Source organism: Hippopotamus amphibius, chromosome 3 (genome assembly GCF_030028045.1).
Source record: "Hippopotamus amphibius kiboko isolate mHipAmp2 chromosome 3, mHipAmp2.hap2, whole genome shotgun sequence".
In the NCBI taxonomy this organism is placed as follows: Eukaryota; Metazoa; Chordata; class Mammalia; order Artiodactyla; family Hippopotamidae; genus Hippopotamus; species Hippopotamus amphibius.
The window spans coordinates 128348862-128368675 of NC_080188.1; the positions used below are offsets into that span (position 1 = coordinate 128348862).

General features: G+C 57.3%; 1 protein-coding gene across 4 annotated transcripts in view; it reads left to right on the plus strand.

The window, feature by feature from the left end:
- The window catches only part of LRP5 (LDL receptor related protein 5), a 114275-nt gene that overhangs the window by 52978 nt on the left and 41483 nt on the right, over positions 1 to 19814 (plus strand). For all 4 annotated transcript variants that reach the window (XM_057726535.1, XM_057726538.1, XM_057726537.1 and 1 more), the window contains 2 exons: positions 9361 to 9757; positions 11605 to 11776. In XM_057726535.1, the coding sequence (XP_057582518.1) occupies positions 9361 to 9757; positions 11605 to 11776 (569 nt within the window). The remainder of the gene's footprint in view (positions 1 to 9360; positions 9758 to 11604; positions 11777 to 19814) is intronic.

Consider the following 19814-nt stretch of genomic DNA (forward strand, 5'->3'; position numbering starts at 1 on the left):
GGTTTGGTGGGAGTCAGGGCATCTGAGACTGGCCTGGACCCTGTGCCATGTGGCTGTGACCCCGATGAGATGCGGGGTTCTCATGCCCCGTCAACCTGGAGGTATCGGGCAAGACGGTGTCTCTGAAAGCACCTTATAAACTGTAAAGTGCGGTGCACCTGAGTTGGGCGGAACTGTGTGAACCGCTGATGCTGGACCACCTTTGAGCTAGAGAGGCGGCATTTTCACACAGTTTGGCCCGCTGTGATTTTGTCATTGTGTGAGGGAGCGTCTGTGGTCCGCCTGCTTCATACACGCACGGACAGTCAGAGCTTGCTCAAGGCCATGGAAGAAGGGGCAGAGACAGCGGGACCTGCACGCGGGCCGCCTGGCCCAGGGCCTGTCTCAATCCCTGGGGCCTGGGGTGTCCGTGTGTGCTGCACCGAGTGTCTGTGGGACACTCCTGGTCTGCCTGGGCTCAGAAAGGCCCCCGCTGTGGGCGTTTTAAAGAACTGAGCCACCTGCCTGAAGAGGTGGGACACAGCCTTCCTTACGCACGTCCCCGGCGGTGTGGCAGCCCGCACCCCGCATTCCTGCCTCTCAGGGGACTGGGCTGCCTGCCTCCCACGTGCCCAGCCGACCGCACTTTGTTCGAACGTGTGTCTCTCTCTCTTCCCCCTCCTGCCCCCCCGCCCCCCGAGATGGGTCCCTGGCTATGTGTTCAGGGCCGCTGGGAGGGGACGTGCTCTGGGGCGGTGGCCTTGAGCTCTGGGGCTCATCTTCTTTGTCATCGGACCCTCCCAGCCTCACCGGGGGCCTTGTCCACCCCTGAGTCCTATCTGTGAGGGGAAAGGCCAGTGAGGAAATGGGGCTGGGGGCCAACGTCGGGTACGACCACCGGGCAGTGCTGCCTGTGTGGTGGGCAGCCTGGGGGGCGGAGGACCCTGTGAGGGGCCTGGGGACGGGACGGGAGGGGGCTGGCCTCAGGGGATGACAAGGCTGTCAGTGACCGGGCCGCTGTCCAGCCGCCCCAGGCCTCAGGGCAGGGGTGACAGCCGTGCACACAGGCCCAGCTCCAGGCTGGGGCGCCTGCCTGGCCGGTAGGTCCCGGGGGCCGCAGCCTCCCGGAGTGCTGGCCAGGAGGCCCGGGGCGGGCCGTGCAGGGGGACAGCTGCTTGGCCTTTGGGTTTCCAGCGGAGCCAGCGCCCGGCCGGGCCACTTCCTCTGTGCCTTGTGACCCTGTGGTCCCTCGGCGTGGTTTCCTGGGCTGGGGTGCTGGCCTGTGGTCTCGGTGTTTGTCCAACCACTGACCCCAGGGGGGCAGTGGAGAAAATCAATTGCTAAAAAACAAAAATAAGCCAGCCGCCTGCCAGCTGTGAAGCTGTTTATGGCCTTAGAAACTGCAGCATGGACGGCGGCCTGGGACGTGGTCAAGGTCGGCTCTGCCTCCCGTCGGGGCAGCCAGGGGAGACGGGCTCAGGAGACCTGAGAACCGGGAGCAGGGCTAGGGACCTGTCAGGGAGGTGGAGAGGCTGTTCTCTGCTTCCGTCTCCAGCAGGAAAAGAAGTCGGCAGGAGGAGCCGTCCGGGGGTGATGCAGCCTCGGGAGAACCTCGGGGCGTGAGCGTCCGTGTGGGGGGCTAGTCTTTCCTGTGGGGGGCCGTGACCTTGGAGCTGCAGTAGGTTCAGCGGAGGATGGAGGTGATGGACATCTAACCCTGCCTGCTGGGTTGGAGGACGGGGAGTTCAAGGGCCCTGCCTCTTTCATCTGTGTTATTTTGGTCAGTCCATGTTCCTGGGATGTGCTGCTATCTCGCACATCGTGAAGAACCCCTTTCCCACGCTGGGGCGTGGAGGGGATCAACTGTGAAGCCTGTCAGGTCGGTCCCCACACTGAGCCACCACCAGCGATGTCCTGGGCTTCGGGGGCGGGGGGCCTGTGGGTGCTTCTGCCCCTCCCTTTCCTTCTCCTGTTGTTCTTCCTGCCCAAACGGCTCAGAACTTAGAGCCCGAGGGACTTCCCTGGTGGTGCAGTGGTTCAGAATCCGCCTTCCAATGCAGGGCACGCGGGTTCGATCCCTGATTGGGGAGCTAAGATCCCTACAGGCTGCGGAGCAGTGAGGGCCTGAACTTCTAGAGCCCGAGTGCCGCCACGAAAGATCCCGTGTGCCGTGACTAAGACCCGACACAGCCAAATAAATAGATATTCTTTAAAGAAGAAAAAAGAACCTGGAGGCTGAATACCGCCCCCACCCCAGCAATTTAGTGGAGGGCTCGGGTGCTTCCCCGCCAGGTGGCCCTGTGAGAAAGACCCAGCGGATTCCCCAGAGTCCAGACCCACCTCCCCACCTAGACTGTGAGGTCCTCTAGGGATGAAGGCAGACACCCATCTTTTAAAGCCTTGGTTTTTTCTTGTTGTGAAGTAACACTTCTGTTCACCGTAGGGAGGGACAACATCATGAAAAATATTGGGGAAAATAAAAACACCCCTAATTTTGCCACCCAGAGATCTGTTGACGTTTTGAGGTGTTTCCTGTCCTTTTTTTTAACGCACACATTCACACCTCTTTTTTGCATGATTTGTTCATATCGTACGTGTGGCATCACAGCTGACTTTCCCACTGATCACGTCACGAGCTTTTCCTGCCTGTGCTCTTCTCCAGGGAGTGCTGTTTGGGGCGCGTGTAACGACTGACCTGGACCCCAGCGCCTTCATTTCTGTAATGCTTTCCTTCTGTGGGATCTTTAGATTGTTTACAGGGCCTCTCCTTCAGGTGTGAGTTTTGCTGTTTTCACGAAGTCTCTGTGACCCTCTGTGACTGGGAATCCGTGTGCATTTCTGACTGCTGCTTTGGGCTGGCTTCTCAGAGGGGAAGTTGCCGGGTCAGGGGGTCCCTGGGTCACATTGCCATCCAGGAAACATGTGCCCAGGACAGTCCCCTGGGAGGTGGGGACGTGCTGGCCCCACACTGAGCATTTACCCGTCTTCCGACTGAGCTGGTAGCAACGGGCCTCTCGCTTCTACTTGCAACTTACCGAGAAGTTACCTATTTTCCGGGTTTATTGGTTGTGTTTTTTTCCTTCTGTTAACTTGTGTTTGTGGTCTTTGCCCATTTATTGTTGAGGTCTGGGTAGTTTTCTTATTGATTTATATGCCTCTTAACTTTCTTTAAAATCCTTTAACAGACTTTATTTTTTAGAGCAATTTTAGGTTTACAGGACAGTGGAGTGGAGAACACTGGGAGCCCATCTGATCTCCCCTCCCTCCTGACACAGTTCCCTTATTATTAGAATTTCTTTTTTAAAATTAATTAATTAATTAATTTTATTGGCTGCGTTGGGTCATCGTTGCTGCATGTGGACTTTCTCTAGTTGTGGTGAGTGGGGGGCTACTCTTCATTGTGATGCGTGGGCTTCTCATTGTGGTGGCTTCTCTTGCTGCACAGCACAGGCTCTGGGCGTGTGGGCTTCAGTAGTTGTGGCTCACGGGCTTTAGAGTGCAGGTTCTGTAGTTGTGGCGCACGGGCTTAGTTGCTCCATGGCATGTGGGATCTTCCCAGACCAGGGATTGAACCTGTGTCCCCTGCTTTGGCAGGCAGATTCTTAATCACTGCGCCACCAGGGAAGTCCAGAATTTATTTCTAATGTCGTAAAAGTCACACATATTTCCCATGCAAGGGTTATTTAGCAAACCCCATTCAAGGGCCAAATAGCTCGCTGCCTGATTTGGGGCAGCCGCGGGCGAGGTTTGGTTTTTACCTTTTTATAAGGTTGAAAGAACATCACGAGAAGACTGTTTCGTGACCTGGGAAAATGATAGGACACTCGGGTTTCAGTGTCCATATAGGACATTTTGTTTGCACACCTTTGCTGAGGCATCGTCTGTGGAACTTTCGAGCTGCAGTGGTGGAGCTGAGGGGTGGTGAGAGGTGGCCGTGGCCTTGCAGAGCCTGGAGTGTCTGCCGCCTGGCCCTTGACAGAACGCACACAGACCCCTGCTGGAGACGGGAAGGCAGGGGATGTGCTCCAGAGATAGCACTGCGGGCGTTCACGTGGGCTTCCTGCTGGCCTCTGTTCCAGGTGGTCTGTGTGTCTTGTGGCTGGGCTCCTGCCGTGTGCACGGCCTGCCTTTTGCACGAGGCTTCCTTGCAGACGGGCTCAGAGCTGCCTCGGCGTCCTGTTCGCAGAAGGTATTCCGGGAAGAGTCATGGCTTGTGGGACCCCTCAAACCCTCGGGGAGCACCCAGCCTCCTAGCTCAGATCAGACCCCATGGGGAGGGGACAGTCGACAGTCGACCCCACTTCTGGCCACAGGGCTGCAGGACGGCCCCCATGCTCTCCAGCCTCCACGCTGCTGCCATGCCGACCCTTCTGTCTGGAGTCCCCGCCCTTGAATCTGTCCTTCTGGAAACTGTCCCGTGTCCTTCCCACCCCAGAAAGACACGGTGAAATCCCCACCCCTGGAGTCTGTGGATGTGACCTAACTTGGAAGTGGGGTCTTTGCAGCTGTAACCAAGATGAGGTCATGCTGGGTCAGGGTGGACCTTAAACCCAGTGACTGGTCATCTTATAAGGGGGAGATCTAGACACAGACGCACGGGGAGGAGGTTGTGTAAAGATGGAGGCAGAGGGACTTCCTTGGTGGCGCAGTGGTTAAGACTCCGTGCTCCCAATGCAGGGGGTCCGGCTTCCATCCCTGGTCAGGGAACTAGATCCCACATACATGCTGCAACTAAGAGTTCACAGGCCATAACTAAGGAGCTCACCTGATGCAACTAAGGAGCCCGCATGCCACAACTAAGACCCGGTACAGCCAAATAAATAAATAAAGAGATGGAGGCAGAGATTGGGGTGTTGCAGCCACAAACTACAGAACTTGAAGGATTGCTGGCAACTGCCAGAAGCTGGAAGAGGCAAGGAAGGACCCTCTTCCCAGTCTGTGGGGATGTTACTGCAGCCCTTCTCTGCCTCTCCTCGTTTGTGCGATCCCAGGTCTGGCACAGGGACAGTGCCCCGGGACGGACGGTGGCTTGGCCTGGATGGATGTTGGCAGGGGGAGGGCGCTGAGCTGGATGTGTCCGTGGCATTGGGCCCTCCGTCCGGTCTGCTTTTCCGTTTTGAGGCGAACACTCTGCCAGGAAGGCAGTGCCCCAGCCTGGCCTGTGCGCCGCGCTTGGCCCCAAGGAAGGGATGCTCCCCTCTTTCCTGCCTGCGTGCAAGGGGGAGGGGGAGAGGTCAGGAGGCTGCCCGGAGGAGGCGCCAGGGACGGCCGCCCAGCCAGCGAGGGAAGCTTTCACTTTCTTTGGCAGCACTGTGGGGCAGGCTATTTGTCTAAACAACCCCAAAGAAAACCGTTTGGCCAAACCGTTAGTTTCTAAACAGTTTACTTCCCTGGTGTTTAAACAAACTCCAGACAGGCTCTGTGTCTGGTCCCAGGGAGGGGGTTGGTCTCTGGCCCGGCCCAGCGCCCAGCACCCACCCCAAGGCCGGGCTGCTGCTCGCGCCTCCCTACAAACGACCTTGGAGGTGGTCCTGGTGAGCATCCGCCGATGAAGGGGCCCGGGCCAGTGGTCCTCTCTCCGCCGCCGCCCCCGCCGGCCTGGCCCTGGATGGCACGCGCCACGCCTCCGTGCGGGGCACCGCCTGCTCAGACCTTCAGGCAGCCGGGCCGGGCCATGGCTCTCTCCTGGGGGTCGTAGTCTCTGCATTTTTCTCAGCGAAGCTCAAATAAAATCCTCAAAGGCTCTGTGGCCCAAGGAGTGTCAGAGACCCCCCTCCCCATTTGGAGTCAGTTAACACCTACAGATTTATCCCAGCATTTAATTACTGCCTCTGCCACAGAGACGTCATTCTAAGGATCGCTGATAATGGGATTCCCTGATGGTGGGGTGTGCTCAAGGCTTTGTACTGGCCTGGTTACCAGAGGGCTGGGGCCAGGCACACTTGGCTCGCGGTGGCTCTGTGCCCATCGGGGACAGGCTGCTGGAATCTGCTGTGTGGCTGTAGCCACATGGATCCCAGAGGCTCTTGCAGCTGGAGGCCAGCCCCCAACCCCACCGTCTCAGTCGGCCCCCTTCACAGGTGCCCGTGACCCCTGTGCGTTCCTTCCCAGCACTGATTCATGAATGGGCTTGCTCCCTGAAGGTCTCTGCCCTGTGGCCCCAGGAGCACCACGGGGGCATTCTCACATCTGTTGTGTCCATCCCCAACCCCAGCACCTGGCCCGGGGTCTGGCCTAATGTAGCTGCCCACAGAGAGACCCGTGGGGTGACCGAGCCAGCTGGGCCAGTGCATCCACCTTGGGCTTCCTGCATGTGCCAGCTTCCCTGGCGATTGAAGTATTTGTGGGACCTTATTTTCCCACTTGCTGCTGTGTGTCCTTGGGTGAGGAGCTTAACCTCTCTGTGCATCAGATTCCTCCTCAGTAAAATGGGGCATGATTGCACTTCAGAGGTTGGTGTGAGGAGTGTGATATTTCAGGTGATTGTGTCTGGAGGATCATGGGAACAGGAATGGGTGAATCAGGCTTGAAATGTGTTTTGGGACCGAGTGTTGGGTTCCGTCGGGAACCGGCATGTTCTGCAGAGCTGTGGCACAAGTGCTGCTTGAGGTCAAGTTTGACATACACTCCTCCGTCTTGCACGGTGAGACTGTCCCCAAGCCTCGGCTCGGGAGCCCGATGGCCTCTTTGGAAATTTTTCCAGGTGCCCTCTTGGACAGGGCTCTTCTGGGCCACGCCCCAGGTGGGCTCCCTCCCCCGCCCCCCAAGGTGGCAGATGAAGGCAGAGCCCTCCATAGTGTTTGGTTTACGGTCCCCTTGATGTCAGAGCTGGATGGGGACTCAGACACCATCAGGTCGGGCTGATTCTTCGCTATAGATAAGGAAACCAGGGCCCAGAGGGGGTTACGGACCTGTGCAGCGTCACAGAGCAGGGGCAGGGGCAGGAGGTTTCTGCCCTGAATTCTCCCTGCTTGTCCTAGGATGCTGGCGCCTGCTCTGGGCACGGCCTTGTGCTGGAGTCTGCGGAGCACCGAGGGGCATGTGCAGGAATCCCTGTGGGCTGGTAGGCATTGTGCCCAAGCAGAGGGGCAGGCGCCATGTGTGTAGTCAGTCCATCCACTTGCAGGGGAGGCAGGAACAGCTTCCTGGAGGAGGAGGAGGCCTGTGACCTGGCCTTTGAGAGACAGGTCTGATGTCCCTAGAGCATTTTGGGAACGGAGCCCAGCAGAGGACAATGTGTTGAAATGCAGAATTCCCCTCCCCTCCCTCCAGCACACACCAAGCCAGAGCCTGCACGAACGCCTCTAGCTAAATCTGAGTTTGGATCTCAGAGGTTTTGTGACGCAGCCGGGCACCTTGGGTGCCTCCCTTTCCTCCACACCTGCCTCAGTTTCCCCAGCCCTGGGCTCGTGAAGCCGTGCTGTCCGTGCGTGCCCTCTAGTGGGGGAATCGGGTTATGAACTCTGGGCCTCCGAGCAGGAGAGCCTGGGTGAGGTTCCTGACCTTAGCCAAAATTCAGGGCAGAGGGCCCCAGAACCACTCTGCAAAACACCCGAGGGCTCCACCCTTGTGGCAAGAGGCCGGCCAGTTGCTTGAGGGCTGTGGCTGGACCAGGCATGGGGAGACCGGGCAGTCGGCTGCAGAGCCCAGGCCTGGGGGAGATGCTGGGCTGTTTCTATCCCTGCCCCATTCCTCACTGCTGTGTGACTTCCGGTGGGTCCTTCCCCACTCTGGACCTTTCCTCAAGCCAGGCAGGTGGCCCCAACGTGCCGGAGGTGGTCTCTGAGCCTAGTCTTCCTGCTTCTGTGGGTCCTCGAGACCAGAAAGGGCCAGAACGAGACTCTGGGGTCCCTGAATCCACACGAGGCTCCGTGTGCTCCTTCGCCTGGAAGTTCTGGCTCTGTCCAGGGAGGCTCCAGGACAGAGTCAGACATGTTTTGTTCAGGACAGGTTATGCTCAGAGACCGAGATTGTCTTTGCCAATAATTTAACACAGATTCACTGTGGGGAATTATGATTTATGATATTAATAATAGTTCACAAGCCAATACCGTATGGGATAATGTCTCTTAATGAGTCAATAAATAACATACTCCAAACCAATTACATTATTGTCCCAGGCAAAGGGGAAGAAGCGAAGGAGATCAAGTCCACATGCAGCTGAGATATACCTTTCTACCAGTTGGTTCTCTGTAGAGTCCGTCCGTCCAGCGAAAAGCTGGGTATTGGCTGCTGGCTCAGGTCCCTTGCTGCCGGGGGCACGTAGCTAGCAGGAGACAGCACCGGTGTTGGCCAGCAAGGTGGGCTGCTCTGAAGGTCATCACTGCAGCCCGTACGTAGCTGTGCCCCTGCCCATGAGGAGGAGCCTTGCAGGGCAGGAACAGCCACCCCCTCTCTTCCTGAGACTGCTGCCTGCTTTCACAGCGCTGTGGACTAGGAGTGGCCTGACCACACCAGGAGCTCTCAAGATCTTTGGAGAGCTGCCTAGATCAGCCGGGAGTCGCCTTGCCCAGTCCTTATAGACTCTTGGTATTTAAAGCCTGAATGTCCATTGTGTCATTGTCCTTATTGAGAAGCCCCCAGTGGAGCCCGACACCAGCTGAGCATATTGACAACGACGGATGTCGGTGATGTCACCCGGGCACGGCTTCCTCCATGTAAACAGATTCACCTTTAGATCAAACTTCACTTAAGTCCTAGACAAGCAGGTTGGAAATCAGGACAAACCAATACACAACAAAATGCAATACTTCTGGGGTGACAGAGGGGAAGATGGGGCACTTGCCCCCCGGGGCACTCACCCATGTGGGTGAGACAGCCACCTGGGAAGGATGGACCTGTGATGATGTGTGTGGTCATGGGACTTGAAGCTGCCTTGCCAGGTGGGCTTCAGGGAAGAGGTGGCATATGAGTTGAGCCAGGAAGGGTGAGCGTGTAGAAGGTGGGCCCCAGTGGGGGCTTGGAGGAGTGTGGTGGGCACACGGGGCCTGGAGCCCAGTGCCCGGGTAGGACTGTTAGTTGGGGCTGGTTTGTGGCCAGGAGAGGGGCTTTCAGGGGAGAAGGGGGACTGAGCGTAAGGCAGCTCTTACACGGTGATGGAGGCCAGATGGCTGTGTGGGTTTCGGCTGGCTGCTTAACCTCTTTGTGCCTCCGTTGTCTTCCCTGTAAGATGGTGATGCAGATAGCACCAGCCTCACGGATCTCTTCCGAGGATGAACTAGTGGCTGTGCAGGAAGATCTTGGTGAACATTACCTAACATCACCTGTCCTTGCGAGGAGGCCCCCGGGGACCTGGCCGAGGCCCTCTCCTGCCGTGCCCACCACAGGCCCTGTCTCCTGTCCTGCCACCGCCCTCTGACCCCACTGCCCGTGTGTCCACAGGGGCCGAGGAGGTGCTGCTGCTGGCCCGGAGGACGGACCTGCGGAGGATCTCGCTGGACACGCCGGACTTCACGGACATCGTGCTGCAGGTGGACGACATCCGGCACGCCATCGCCATCGACTATGACCCGCTGGAGGGCTACGTGTACTGGACGGACGACGAGGTGCGTGCCATCCGCAGGGCGTACCTGGACGGGTCGGGGGCGCAGACGCTGGTCAACACTGAGATCAACGACCCTGACGGCATCGCGGTCGACTGGGTGGCCCGCAACCTCTACTGGACGGACACGGGCACTGACCGCATCGAAGTCACGCGCCTTAACGGCACCTCCCGCAAGATCCTGGTGTCCGAGGACCTGGACGAGCCCCGCGCCATTGTGCTGCACCCCGTGATGGGGTAAGGCTGGGGGTGGGCGCCGGGAGCCAGGCGGGGGGGCCGGTGGTCTTGAAGCTTTCTCCCCTCTCGGGATGAAGCAGGTGTCTGGGCCCTGAGCCCAGAGTCCTGGCTCAGGAGAACTGGCCTTTCTAACAAGGTCCCAGGTGATGGGCTGATATGGGGACCAGACTTTGAGAAGCTCTGACATAGAGCTTGGTTACCTTTATAGAAAACCCTGGAGACCTCGGGTAAGTCATCTTTTCCCCTGGGCCTCAATCATCTCACCTGTAAAATGGAGCTGTCCACTAGGGTGATTTCTGGGCCAATCATGGTAACAAGAGTGACAGCTGCTGCAGCTCCTACTACACGTGTGCCGGGTCTCTTCCAGGCATGTACCACGCAGCAAGCATGTCTTTCTCCTCCCCTCACACCATGGGGTAGGTACAGTTGTACAGCTGAAGCCCAGAGAGGTTAAAGGACTTGCCCAAGGTCACACAGCTGGGAGGTAGGGATTGGACCTGGCAGTCTGGTTTCAGCTTTCCATTTTAGGATTCTGTGAAAAACCAAGAGCTTGCTAGTCAGTGTAGGAGCCTTTCTGAGACCCCCCCAGCTGCTCAGAGGGTAGCAGCAGAGTGCCTTCCTGTGTCCTCGTGACCAAGAACACGAAACTGGCGGACCCTAAGAGGGAGGGAGCTGGGGCTGGGGTTGCAGGGGAAGCCTCCTGCCCTCAGTGGGGTTGTGGGCCCTTGTCCTGGGGATGGCCTGGAGGAGCTGGGAGGGCAGCCCTGGAAGGCAGCCCCAGGAGCCTGTCCCTGAGGGGAGTGACTGAGCTGCACTGACTGTAACCATGGTAATCAGAGCACCTGATGCTGCCGAGGCTCTGTGTGAGGGACCCCTCAAGGTGCCTGCTGGGGGGGCCGGGGGGTGGAGGGGTGGCGCTTGCAGCCTATCTGCCCAGGGAGCCTGTGCTCTCGACCCTGCCCCGGGGATGTCAGGTATGCTCTTGAGGTGGAGCTGCCTCTGTCTATAAAAGCCCAGCAGCACAGCCCTCGGGTGCAGGTCGCCGGGCTGTGGCTAGATGGGCCCGGGGCTCAAGCAGCGTAGTGGAGCCTGGGGTGCAGCAGACAGACGGACGCTGCTCTGTGTGGCTGTTGAGGAGCAGGACCATCCCCCAGGGAGGGTGGGTGGGGTGGTGGTGAGAAGTGGGCTCCCGGGGTCTGAGGGGCAGAGAGGCGGGAGCTCATCGCCAGCTCTAGTGATGGGACCAGGGCTCTGGGCTGGGGAGACTGGGACCTGCCCCCGCTCTGCCACCGATGGACCCTGTCAAGTCATCCCCTATGTGGGCCTCACCTGTGAAATGGGGTGGGATCCCCCCAGCCCCAAGTGTGAGGACCCCAGGAAATGGGGTCAGGGCAAGTATAAGATCACAGGGTTGGGGGGGGGTGGAGAGGAGAGGCCACCAGCCCGGTTGGCACAGCTCTGGCTACTTTCTCTGGGCTGAATCTGCCCCACTGGAGCACCTCCTGCACCCCCACGGGATGTCATTTTGCTCCTAGGGGCGGCAGAAGGCAAGTTGCCTGCTTTGTTTTGCGCACGGGAGCCCTTCACTACTCAAAAGAGGTTCCACTCTGCCTCTTTCTCCCTGTGGGTGCTCAGCCCCTCCCTCCAGGTCCCCCCGGGTCCCTCAGCAGGGTGTCTGCTGTCTTGAGTCCCAGGCCCCCGCGTAGTTAAGTCCCTGCTGTTCCCCGTGGAGCTCCTGGTCCTGCACACGGGCTCGGGCGTGATGGGGGTGGGTGCTTTCTCAGCCCCAGGGATGGAGCCGGGACAAGACAGACAGGCAATGTCACGTCCACGTGCTTCTTCTCCAGCCTCATGTACTGGACAGACTGGGGGGAAAACCCCAAAATCGAGTGCGCCAACCTGGACGGGCAGGAGCGGCACGTCCTGGTCAACACCTCCCTGGGCTGGCCCAATGGCTTGGCTCTGGACCTGCAGGAGGGGAAGCTCTACTGGGGAGATGCCAAGACGGACAAGATTGAGGTGAGTCGTCCCCGGGGTCCGTGGAGCTGTTCAGTGCAGGTGGCTGGTGCAGCCCAGCATCCTCAGGCTCTGAGCTTTCTGCAGAGGCTGGTCCTGGCCTGGCCGCCCCTGCAGCCTGGTGTACGTCTCCGGTGGGCAGCAGGCAGCAGATGGAGGCCCACGCTCTGCTGTTTGGCCAAATAGAATCCTTAAAAAAATAACTTATGATGCATTTCTTGCCTATGGGAGGTGTGTAGGTGAGTTAAGAGCACTGTAGGATATATGTGGTTAAGTAAGATGTTATCAGCAGGGACTTCCCTGGCCCTCCGTTGGTTAAGACTCTGCAATTCCGCTGCAGGGGACACAGGTTCCTTTCCTGGTTGGGGAACTAAGATCCCTCATGCTGTCAGGTGCAGCCAAAAAAAAAAAAAAACCCACAAATGTTATCACGGGTGAAACCAGGCACAGGGTACACAGGAACCCTCTGAACGACATGCGTAACTTCCTGTGAGGCTTAACCGGTTTCAAAATACAGTCATAATGAAAGGAATAAATAACGCATACCCACCACCCAACCTAAGACACAAAGCATCATCAGTGTAGCTGGTGCCAGAGGTGACCACTCTCCTAAATTTGGCAGTTGGTCCCCAAGCATTAAAAGATGTTTCCTTTTGCTACGTGGATGTCGCCTTCAACAGCACATCGTCTTGTTCTGCGTGATCTTACGTGATTGAAGTGGAGTTCTGCACGCATTCTTGGGCAACTTGCTTTTTGTTCGCGGGGGCATCGTTTGTGGTCCTCTTGGCAATCCAATAGTTAAGTTGGTCCCTGACTTGGTGCCTCTCCCCGCGTGGTTGCCTCCCTCGGTTCCCGTTCCGGTAGCTCCTGGGAGATCCTCATCAGCTCTGGTCACATCACTGCTCGTTGATGTCACCACCCGGGAGTCACCTTTGCTCTTCTCACGGCTCCATGGGGAGAGCCCCACTAGGCAGCTTGCAGGGGGAGGGCGGGAGCAAGACCGCGAATGTGCTTCTGTGTCAGGGGGTGTCAAGCCTCGCTTCTGAGCAGGAACAGGAAGGGGACTCGGGGCTGGACCGATGCCTCCCTCATGCAAACCCAAGGAGCTGCCGTTGGCACCATTTCCTGTTGGAGTGCCCTATAAACCATCACTTTTAAAAGGATCTCGTTTGAAGACACTTGTCTCCCTAGCCGCTGGGCCTGAAGGTGAGACCCTTGTTTCCTGCAAGGTGGCCACACCCACTGTCTCAGTGGCCACGCCCACCCCGGGAGTGGATTGGGGATGCTTCTGTTCAGCTGACACTGCTGGGCACGTTACAGGCTTTGTTCCGTTTACTCCCACAACAATGGGTTGGGTTTGTTTTGGTGACATAAACATAACATAAAACTGACCATTTTAAAGCGCACAGGGTGGCGCAGTGGTTAAGAATCCGCCTGTCAATGCAGGGGATATGAGTTTGATCCCTGGTCTGGAAAGATCCCACACGCCACAGAGCAACTGAGCCCATGAGCCGCAACTACTGAAGCCCGTGCACCTAGAGCCCATGCTCCACAACAAGAGAAGCCACTGCAATGAGAAGCCCTTGCACCACAACAAAGAGTAGCCCCCCACTCGCCACAACTAGAGAAAGCCCGCACACAGCAGTGAAGACCCAACACGGCCAAATAAAAAAAGAAGCGTACAACTCAGTGGCATCTGGTACATTCACAGTGTTGTACAAACATCACCACTCTCTAGTTCCAGAACGTTTTCATCACGTAAAACCCTGTACCCATCAAGCAGTTGGTCCCCAGGCAACCCTCCCCACCCCTCTGCCTCTGGCAACCACTAATCTGCTGTCTGTCTCTATGTATTTGTCTATTCTGGACATTTCGTGTGAGTGGAATCGTACGATCGATCAATGGTCTTTTGTGTCTGGCTTCACGCGGCAGAATGTTTGCAGTGTTCATCCGTGTGATAGAGTGTATCAGCACCTCGTCCCTTGTTATGGCCAGATACTATTCCACCGTACGGACAGACCGGATTTTGTTTATCCATTCATCTGTTGGTGGTCATTTGGGTTGTTCCCACCTTTTGGTGATTGTAATACTGTTATGAGCATTTGTGTACAAGTTTTGTGTTGTTTTTTTTTCTTTTTAAGAGCTTTTATTGAGATAGAGTTAACAGACAATAAACTGCATATATTTAGATGTGTACAAGTTTTTTGTTTGGAACTTGTTTCTAATTCTTTGGGGCATGTACCTAGGAGCAGAATTGCTGGGTCATATGGTAGTTTTATCTTTATCTTACTGAGGAACCAGCAGGCTGTTTTCTACCATCTGCACTATTTTACATTCTCACTTGCAGGATGCTTGAGTTCTGATGTCAGCATATGCTCACCGGCACTCGTAAACATTTTCTTATTATTCTGGCACTCGCTGTGGTGTCTGGTGGTTCTGATTTGCATTTTCCTGTTGACAAGTGATGTTGAGCATCTCCCCTGGGGCCTGTCCCACCGTAGTATTTTGAGGTGTGTGGCATCGTCCCTGTTTGTGGTTGAGGAACTGAGGCCTAGGGATGGTAACCTGCTCAGGGTCACGCAGCAAGTAGGTGCTTTTTGATTTTCCACTTTTAAAATCAATCTGCAGGGCTTCGCTGGTGGCGCAGTGGTTAAGAATCCGCCTGCAAATGCAGGGGGCACAGGTTCAATCCCTGGTCCAGGAAGATCCCACATGCCGTGGAGCAACTAAGCCCGTGTGCCACAACTACTGAGCCTGCGAGCCATAACTACTGAGCCCACATGCCGCAACTACAGAAGCTTGTGTGCCTAGAGCCCATGCTCCACAACAAAAGAAGCCACCACAATGAGAAGCCCATGCACCGCAACAAAGAGCAGCCCCCACTTGCTGACACTAGAGAAAGCCCGTGTGCAGCAACGAAGACCCAACGCGGCCAAAAATAAATAATAAAATAAATCTTAAAAAAAAAAAAATCAATCCACAGAGCCCAAAGCATCAGGGTTCTGTATGGAATATAAATGTTACCTGCCATGGTTACGGATAGTAGGATGGACCAAAGTTAGGAGCGGGTGGGTGGGGAAGGTAGGAGCATATTAGAGCTTCAAGGGTAACTAGCAGAGGCCCTAGAACGGTGACGTCATGGTAGCGGGAGGATGGGGGAGGGGTTGTGGCGTAGGTGACAAAGTCATTGCTGGCAGAGTGCACGATGGCTGATGAGGACAGACTGGGAACGTGCGCCACCAGCATGTCACGTGTTGATTTGGAGCTAATCACCAGGAGACGTTGAAAGAGAGACAGAAGAATTAGAGGTGCTTGGGATTCTTCAACCCAACAAACTTGGGAAATGTGAGGTGACTTTCCTGCACGACTTCTCTCTCTGGAGCCTCATATACTTAAATGAGCAGACATCCCATGCTGGGCTAAGCTGCACGAGTGGTCTCAGACTACACCATCTAGGGTCCCTCTCTTTCCTTGCCGTGGCTCTGGGGGCACACACCTCTGGAACGCTGACCTAGGCTGCCCGCCCGCACGTCCAGAGCTGACCCCAGCTTCAGGCTTAGTGCTGGACCCTCCCTCTGCCCCCGCCCCTGCCCCAGGGAAGCCGCTGACATGGATGGACATAGAGGTGGTTCTCGGTGTGATCTCAGTGCACCTTTTCCTTCCGAGGGCGGGAGGTGCCCTGATGAATCGTAGGCGCGTACGGGTCATGGTAGCTTCTCACTGTCACGCCTGGAGCACAGGGCAGACCCTTCTGGCATTTTTTTCAGTGGTGAAATGCCCCAGAGTCAGCTTCTTGGAGGTGGCCCGAGCGTGCCTGGGGACCGGCCTACGTGTTCCTGCCGTGGACCACCGCCCTCCCGCCCCCCACTCTCGGGTCTCAGGGTTTGCCACGGAGCACCCAGGGAGCACCAGCTCTGCTCCAGGTACTGGGCCACCTTGGTAAATACGCCCAGCAGGTGCTCCTCTGGTGTACATTACAGCAACCTTGGGGTCAGGCCACCAGCCCAGGCGCAGAAGTCCCTGCTGGGGTCATGGTGGAGTCCAAGGGCTGTGGGGGAGCAGCCGAGGGTGCAGTTGAACTCCAGGCGGGAGGGGTGGTCAGGGGAGGTCTCCTCCAGGTCAGCACAGTGACGGGACACGTGTCCAGCAGGGGTCATGTCTCTAAGACATTGTGCCCGAGACAGATGCTAAGGACCCGAGCGTGTTTCCTCCACATGTCTTGCCGAGCTGCCTTTGACGGAGAAGGGATTCCGTTCAGCTTGGTCGTGCGCGTGGCCTGGCTCCAAGCGCGGGCGCCAACAGAAAGCTCCGGGCAGTGTCAGCCGGCTTCCCTTTGAAGAGAGCATCAGTCAGGCTCCCGCTCTGCCTGCCTGTCCTGAGAAGGACTTCACGGGGCAGCTGTGGCTGATCCCCTGATGAGCTGGGAGAATGGAGGTTTGGATGCCAAGCCCTCGAAGTGGGGATTCCTCTGGACGGCGCTCAAGGCACGTAGATGGATGTGTGGAATGGAGTCCAGGCTGCGGGCGGGACCGCGCCGCTGTCCAGGTGGGCCTCCTGCTGCCTTGTCTGTGACGGCGTCCTGGGCAGCAGGTTTAGGCCAGCCTCGGGTCAGCAGTCCCACGAGGGATTATCTTGGGATGGCTCCCTGTGTGGCGTGGGGGTGGGCTTGGGGCTGGCTAGCTCTGGGAGGCAGCCCTGAGGTCCCCTCCCCATCCTCGGGGACCAGGGATGGACCTCCAGGTCCGTCCAGGTTGGAGCCATGTGGGGCGGACGCAGGTGCAGCCCCCGCCTCTCTCTGCATCCCCAGAGCTGCCTCTGCTCCCTGTTTTCCCAGCATCTTGGGCCAGGAGTTCCCTGGACGCCTCCTTAACCCTCCGCCTGAGTCTAGAGCCCTTGGGGTTGAAGGTTCCTGGGCACAGGTGCCTAGCCTTTCCCGTGACTCCAGCTGCACGCTCAGGACCCCGCCTCTCACCCTGTGCCTACACGTTTCTCCCCGCTTCCCTGCCCAGCTGGGCTCCCAGCCCACAAGCGTGTCCCCTCCCCCCCCCAGACCTGCCAGAGCTCTTAGGTCTTGTGCCACAAGATTCAGCTCTGTTGGTGAAAGTAACTGGGATCCTGGTCTCCCCGTTCTGTCCCTGCCCGATGGCCCCTTGAACCCTGCACTTCCCTCCCCTCTCTCTGACTAGGCTTCTTGGCAGACACCGGGTCCGTTACACATCCTTCCATCCAGAGCTCATTCCCGAGCCCGTGTGCCCAGCTGCCCCCGCGGCCCTCTCCCTCGGAAGCTGAGTCGCGTCCGGCTACACGCCGTGGTCTCACGCCGTGGGGGCAACTCGCCTCTTCCGTGCACTTGGCCGCATGATACAGGATCTTCCTTTCCACAACAGCGGCATCCTGGTTCCTGCCTGGAGGCTGCCTTTCCCAGCTGGAAGCTGTGGCGCCTTCCGGATCTGTCGAGTGCTGTGCTGCCACTTGGCTACAAAATCACCCCTGCCATCACCATCATCATCTCACTTGTCTGTGAGCGGCCGTGTCTCCCAAAGCGGATGGGAGCTCTCTGAGCTTGAACTGGGGTCTCCGTGCTGATCCCCGAGCAGGGAGTCGGGACACGGCGGCTCTGTGTCAGAAGTGACCTCTCCCTCTTATTCCCTCCCCTGCTCTCTCTGTAGCCCCCACTTCCCCTCTCCGGCCTGTCCCTGCATCCTCCTTCCCCACAGCTGCCTGTTGGATCGTCCCTGAGCAGAACTCCCGTCACATCATAGCGCGGCCTGGGTCTTTCCCTCGACCCCCTCCCCAGCCCACCCCTGGGCAAGCCTCTGTTCATCCTGCAGCGCTCCCTGAATGTCGCCTTGTGCTGGAAAAGCAGCACAGGACAGACCTGTGCCCTGGTGGGGTCCGTGTTCTAGAAGGGGAGACACAGACAGGCAGCAGCGACCAGGACAGCTGCAGCCGTCGGAGGTGGTCAGTGCTCTAGAGCGATGCCGAGAGGAGAGGATGGGGTGCCGGCGGTGGGGGGTCGTTCAGGCTCCCCTGATAGCACCCCAGCTGCTTTTCCAGCCACGTTTATTCTGCAGCCCTGGCTTCTCCTCTCCCTGACTTGCGTGTATTTCCTTCTGTCTCTAGAGGAGCAGGAGGAATCGTGCCCATCGTGAATCCTGAAGTAGGCAAAGCATCTAAACACCCCTGTGCTCACCCCATGATCAGGCAGGTCCTTGGATGTTGGTTTCAGCCCTGCACACACACACACACCACAATCAGACATGTCCCTGCTTGGTGGCTTGAGTCATTACTGAGAAAGAGCAAGGTCAGGTCTTGCTCTTTGTGGACGTGAGCTGCCTTTCTGAGGCTTCCTCCCCAGCCGTTTCCCTCAGGGCTGCTCTGACCCGAGGATGGAAGAAGCAGAAGTCTCGCAGGCCGACCCGTAGTCCAGGCTGTCTGGCCCATCTCTGTGGCAGGAAGTGTCACCTGTGTGCAGCTTACCTTGTACGTGCTGGAGGCCCTGGGGGTCACCTGGGCTGTCTGCAGCCCCCCCGATGTCTTACTCAGCCAGGACCGTGGGGAGCTTGTGTCCCTTGCAGCTGACATCCGCTGGTGGCCGTCTGCTCTCAGGGTAGGGGCTCACGGGGACTACCCGGCGGGGAACGACCGCACCCGGTGGGGCGGGCGGGCCAAGCGTGAATCACAGCCTGCGAAGTTAAAAATACACCCGTGCCCCTGCTGCTGACATTTCCCGAGCCGGTGGAGGTGACTTCCAGCACGAGGAGAATAAACACTCATTGCAGGAGTGACAGACTGGCTGTGTGTCCGGGTCCGCGAGCCCTGGGAGGAACGGTGCAGGGCTTCTGGGCAGCGAGGCCCCAAGCTGTGCGGGTGTGCACGGGTATATGTGTAAGATCTTTTTTATTACGTGAAACAAAATAACCAGAGCAGTTTTAATTTGGGGTTTTGTGTCTGAGTATAATTCTCCCATCAGAGAGCAGAGCTCTTTTTCCTTTAAATGCATGCTTTCAAAGGGTTGGTCTTGGGTTCACACCTCTTTGCATGGCCAAGTATTGGAAACAGGATTCAGTGTAAGGAAATTGCATCTCAGGCAACTTTCTGGGGTCCACTGTTTCGTGGCCTGCCATGCAGACCCTGCAACCGCGGGTCCTGTCCCTTGGAGCACAGCTGAGGGTGGGTTTCTCTGGGGTCCGCCCACCCTTCCCCCCATCGCACAGCTGTTGGTCTTTGGGTCGGGTAACCAGCTGGCAGGGGATGGGTGTGTGCTCTGCTTGCCCCCCCTCCCCCCATCCCAGACCTGGGCCTGGTGCGTGGGGTCAGCCAAGCACAGGAGTGGGAAGGCCGAAAGGTCAGAGGGAGCAGGGCTGGCTGGCACGCAGGCACGTTTGACATCTGGCTGGACCATCTTGACGTAAGCTCCTGGAGGCATCTCGTTTCCTTTCCTGAAGATCAAGGGCAGGGGATCTTCTCCAGCAGGTGTCAAAAACTATGGACTGGAGGCCAGAATGCATATTTTTGTGCCACTTTCCAATGCACGGTGGTTTTTACACTTTTTTTTTTTTTTGGCTGAGCTGCACAGGCTTTCAGATCTTAGTTCCTCAACCAGGGATCGAACCTGGGCCCTTGGCAGTGAAAGCACAGAGTCCTAACCACTGGACCTCCAGGAAATTCCCTACGCTTTTAAATGATTGAAAATAATCGAAAGAACAGTATCTCGTGACGTGAAAATGACATGAACTTCCAATTTTTTTGTTTTTATTTTTGTCGTTCGCACAAATAAAGTTCTGTTGGAACACACTCGCGCTTGTTTTAGGCACTGACCGTGGCTGCTTTCCTGCGACGGGGACCTTACGGCCTTGAAGCTGAAGATATTTACGATCTTTTTCAGAAGTAGCTTGGCAGCCCGTCCCAGACCGTCGTCCTCCTGTGCTGTCTCCCGGCTCCCACGTTTATTGGGTGTCCCAGATTCAATCCTGTTCTTTGTGGACTCTTGTTTTGACGCATTCCCCACCCCGGAGGTGGATGGACACGTTCCCTGTGT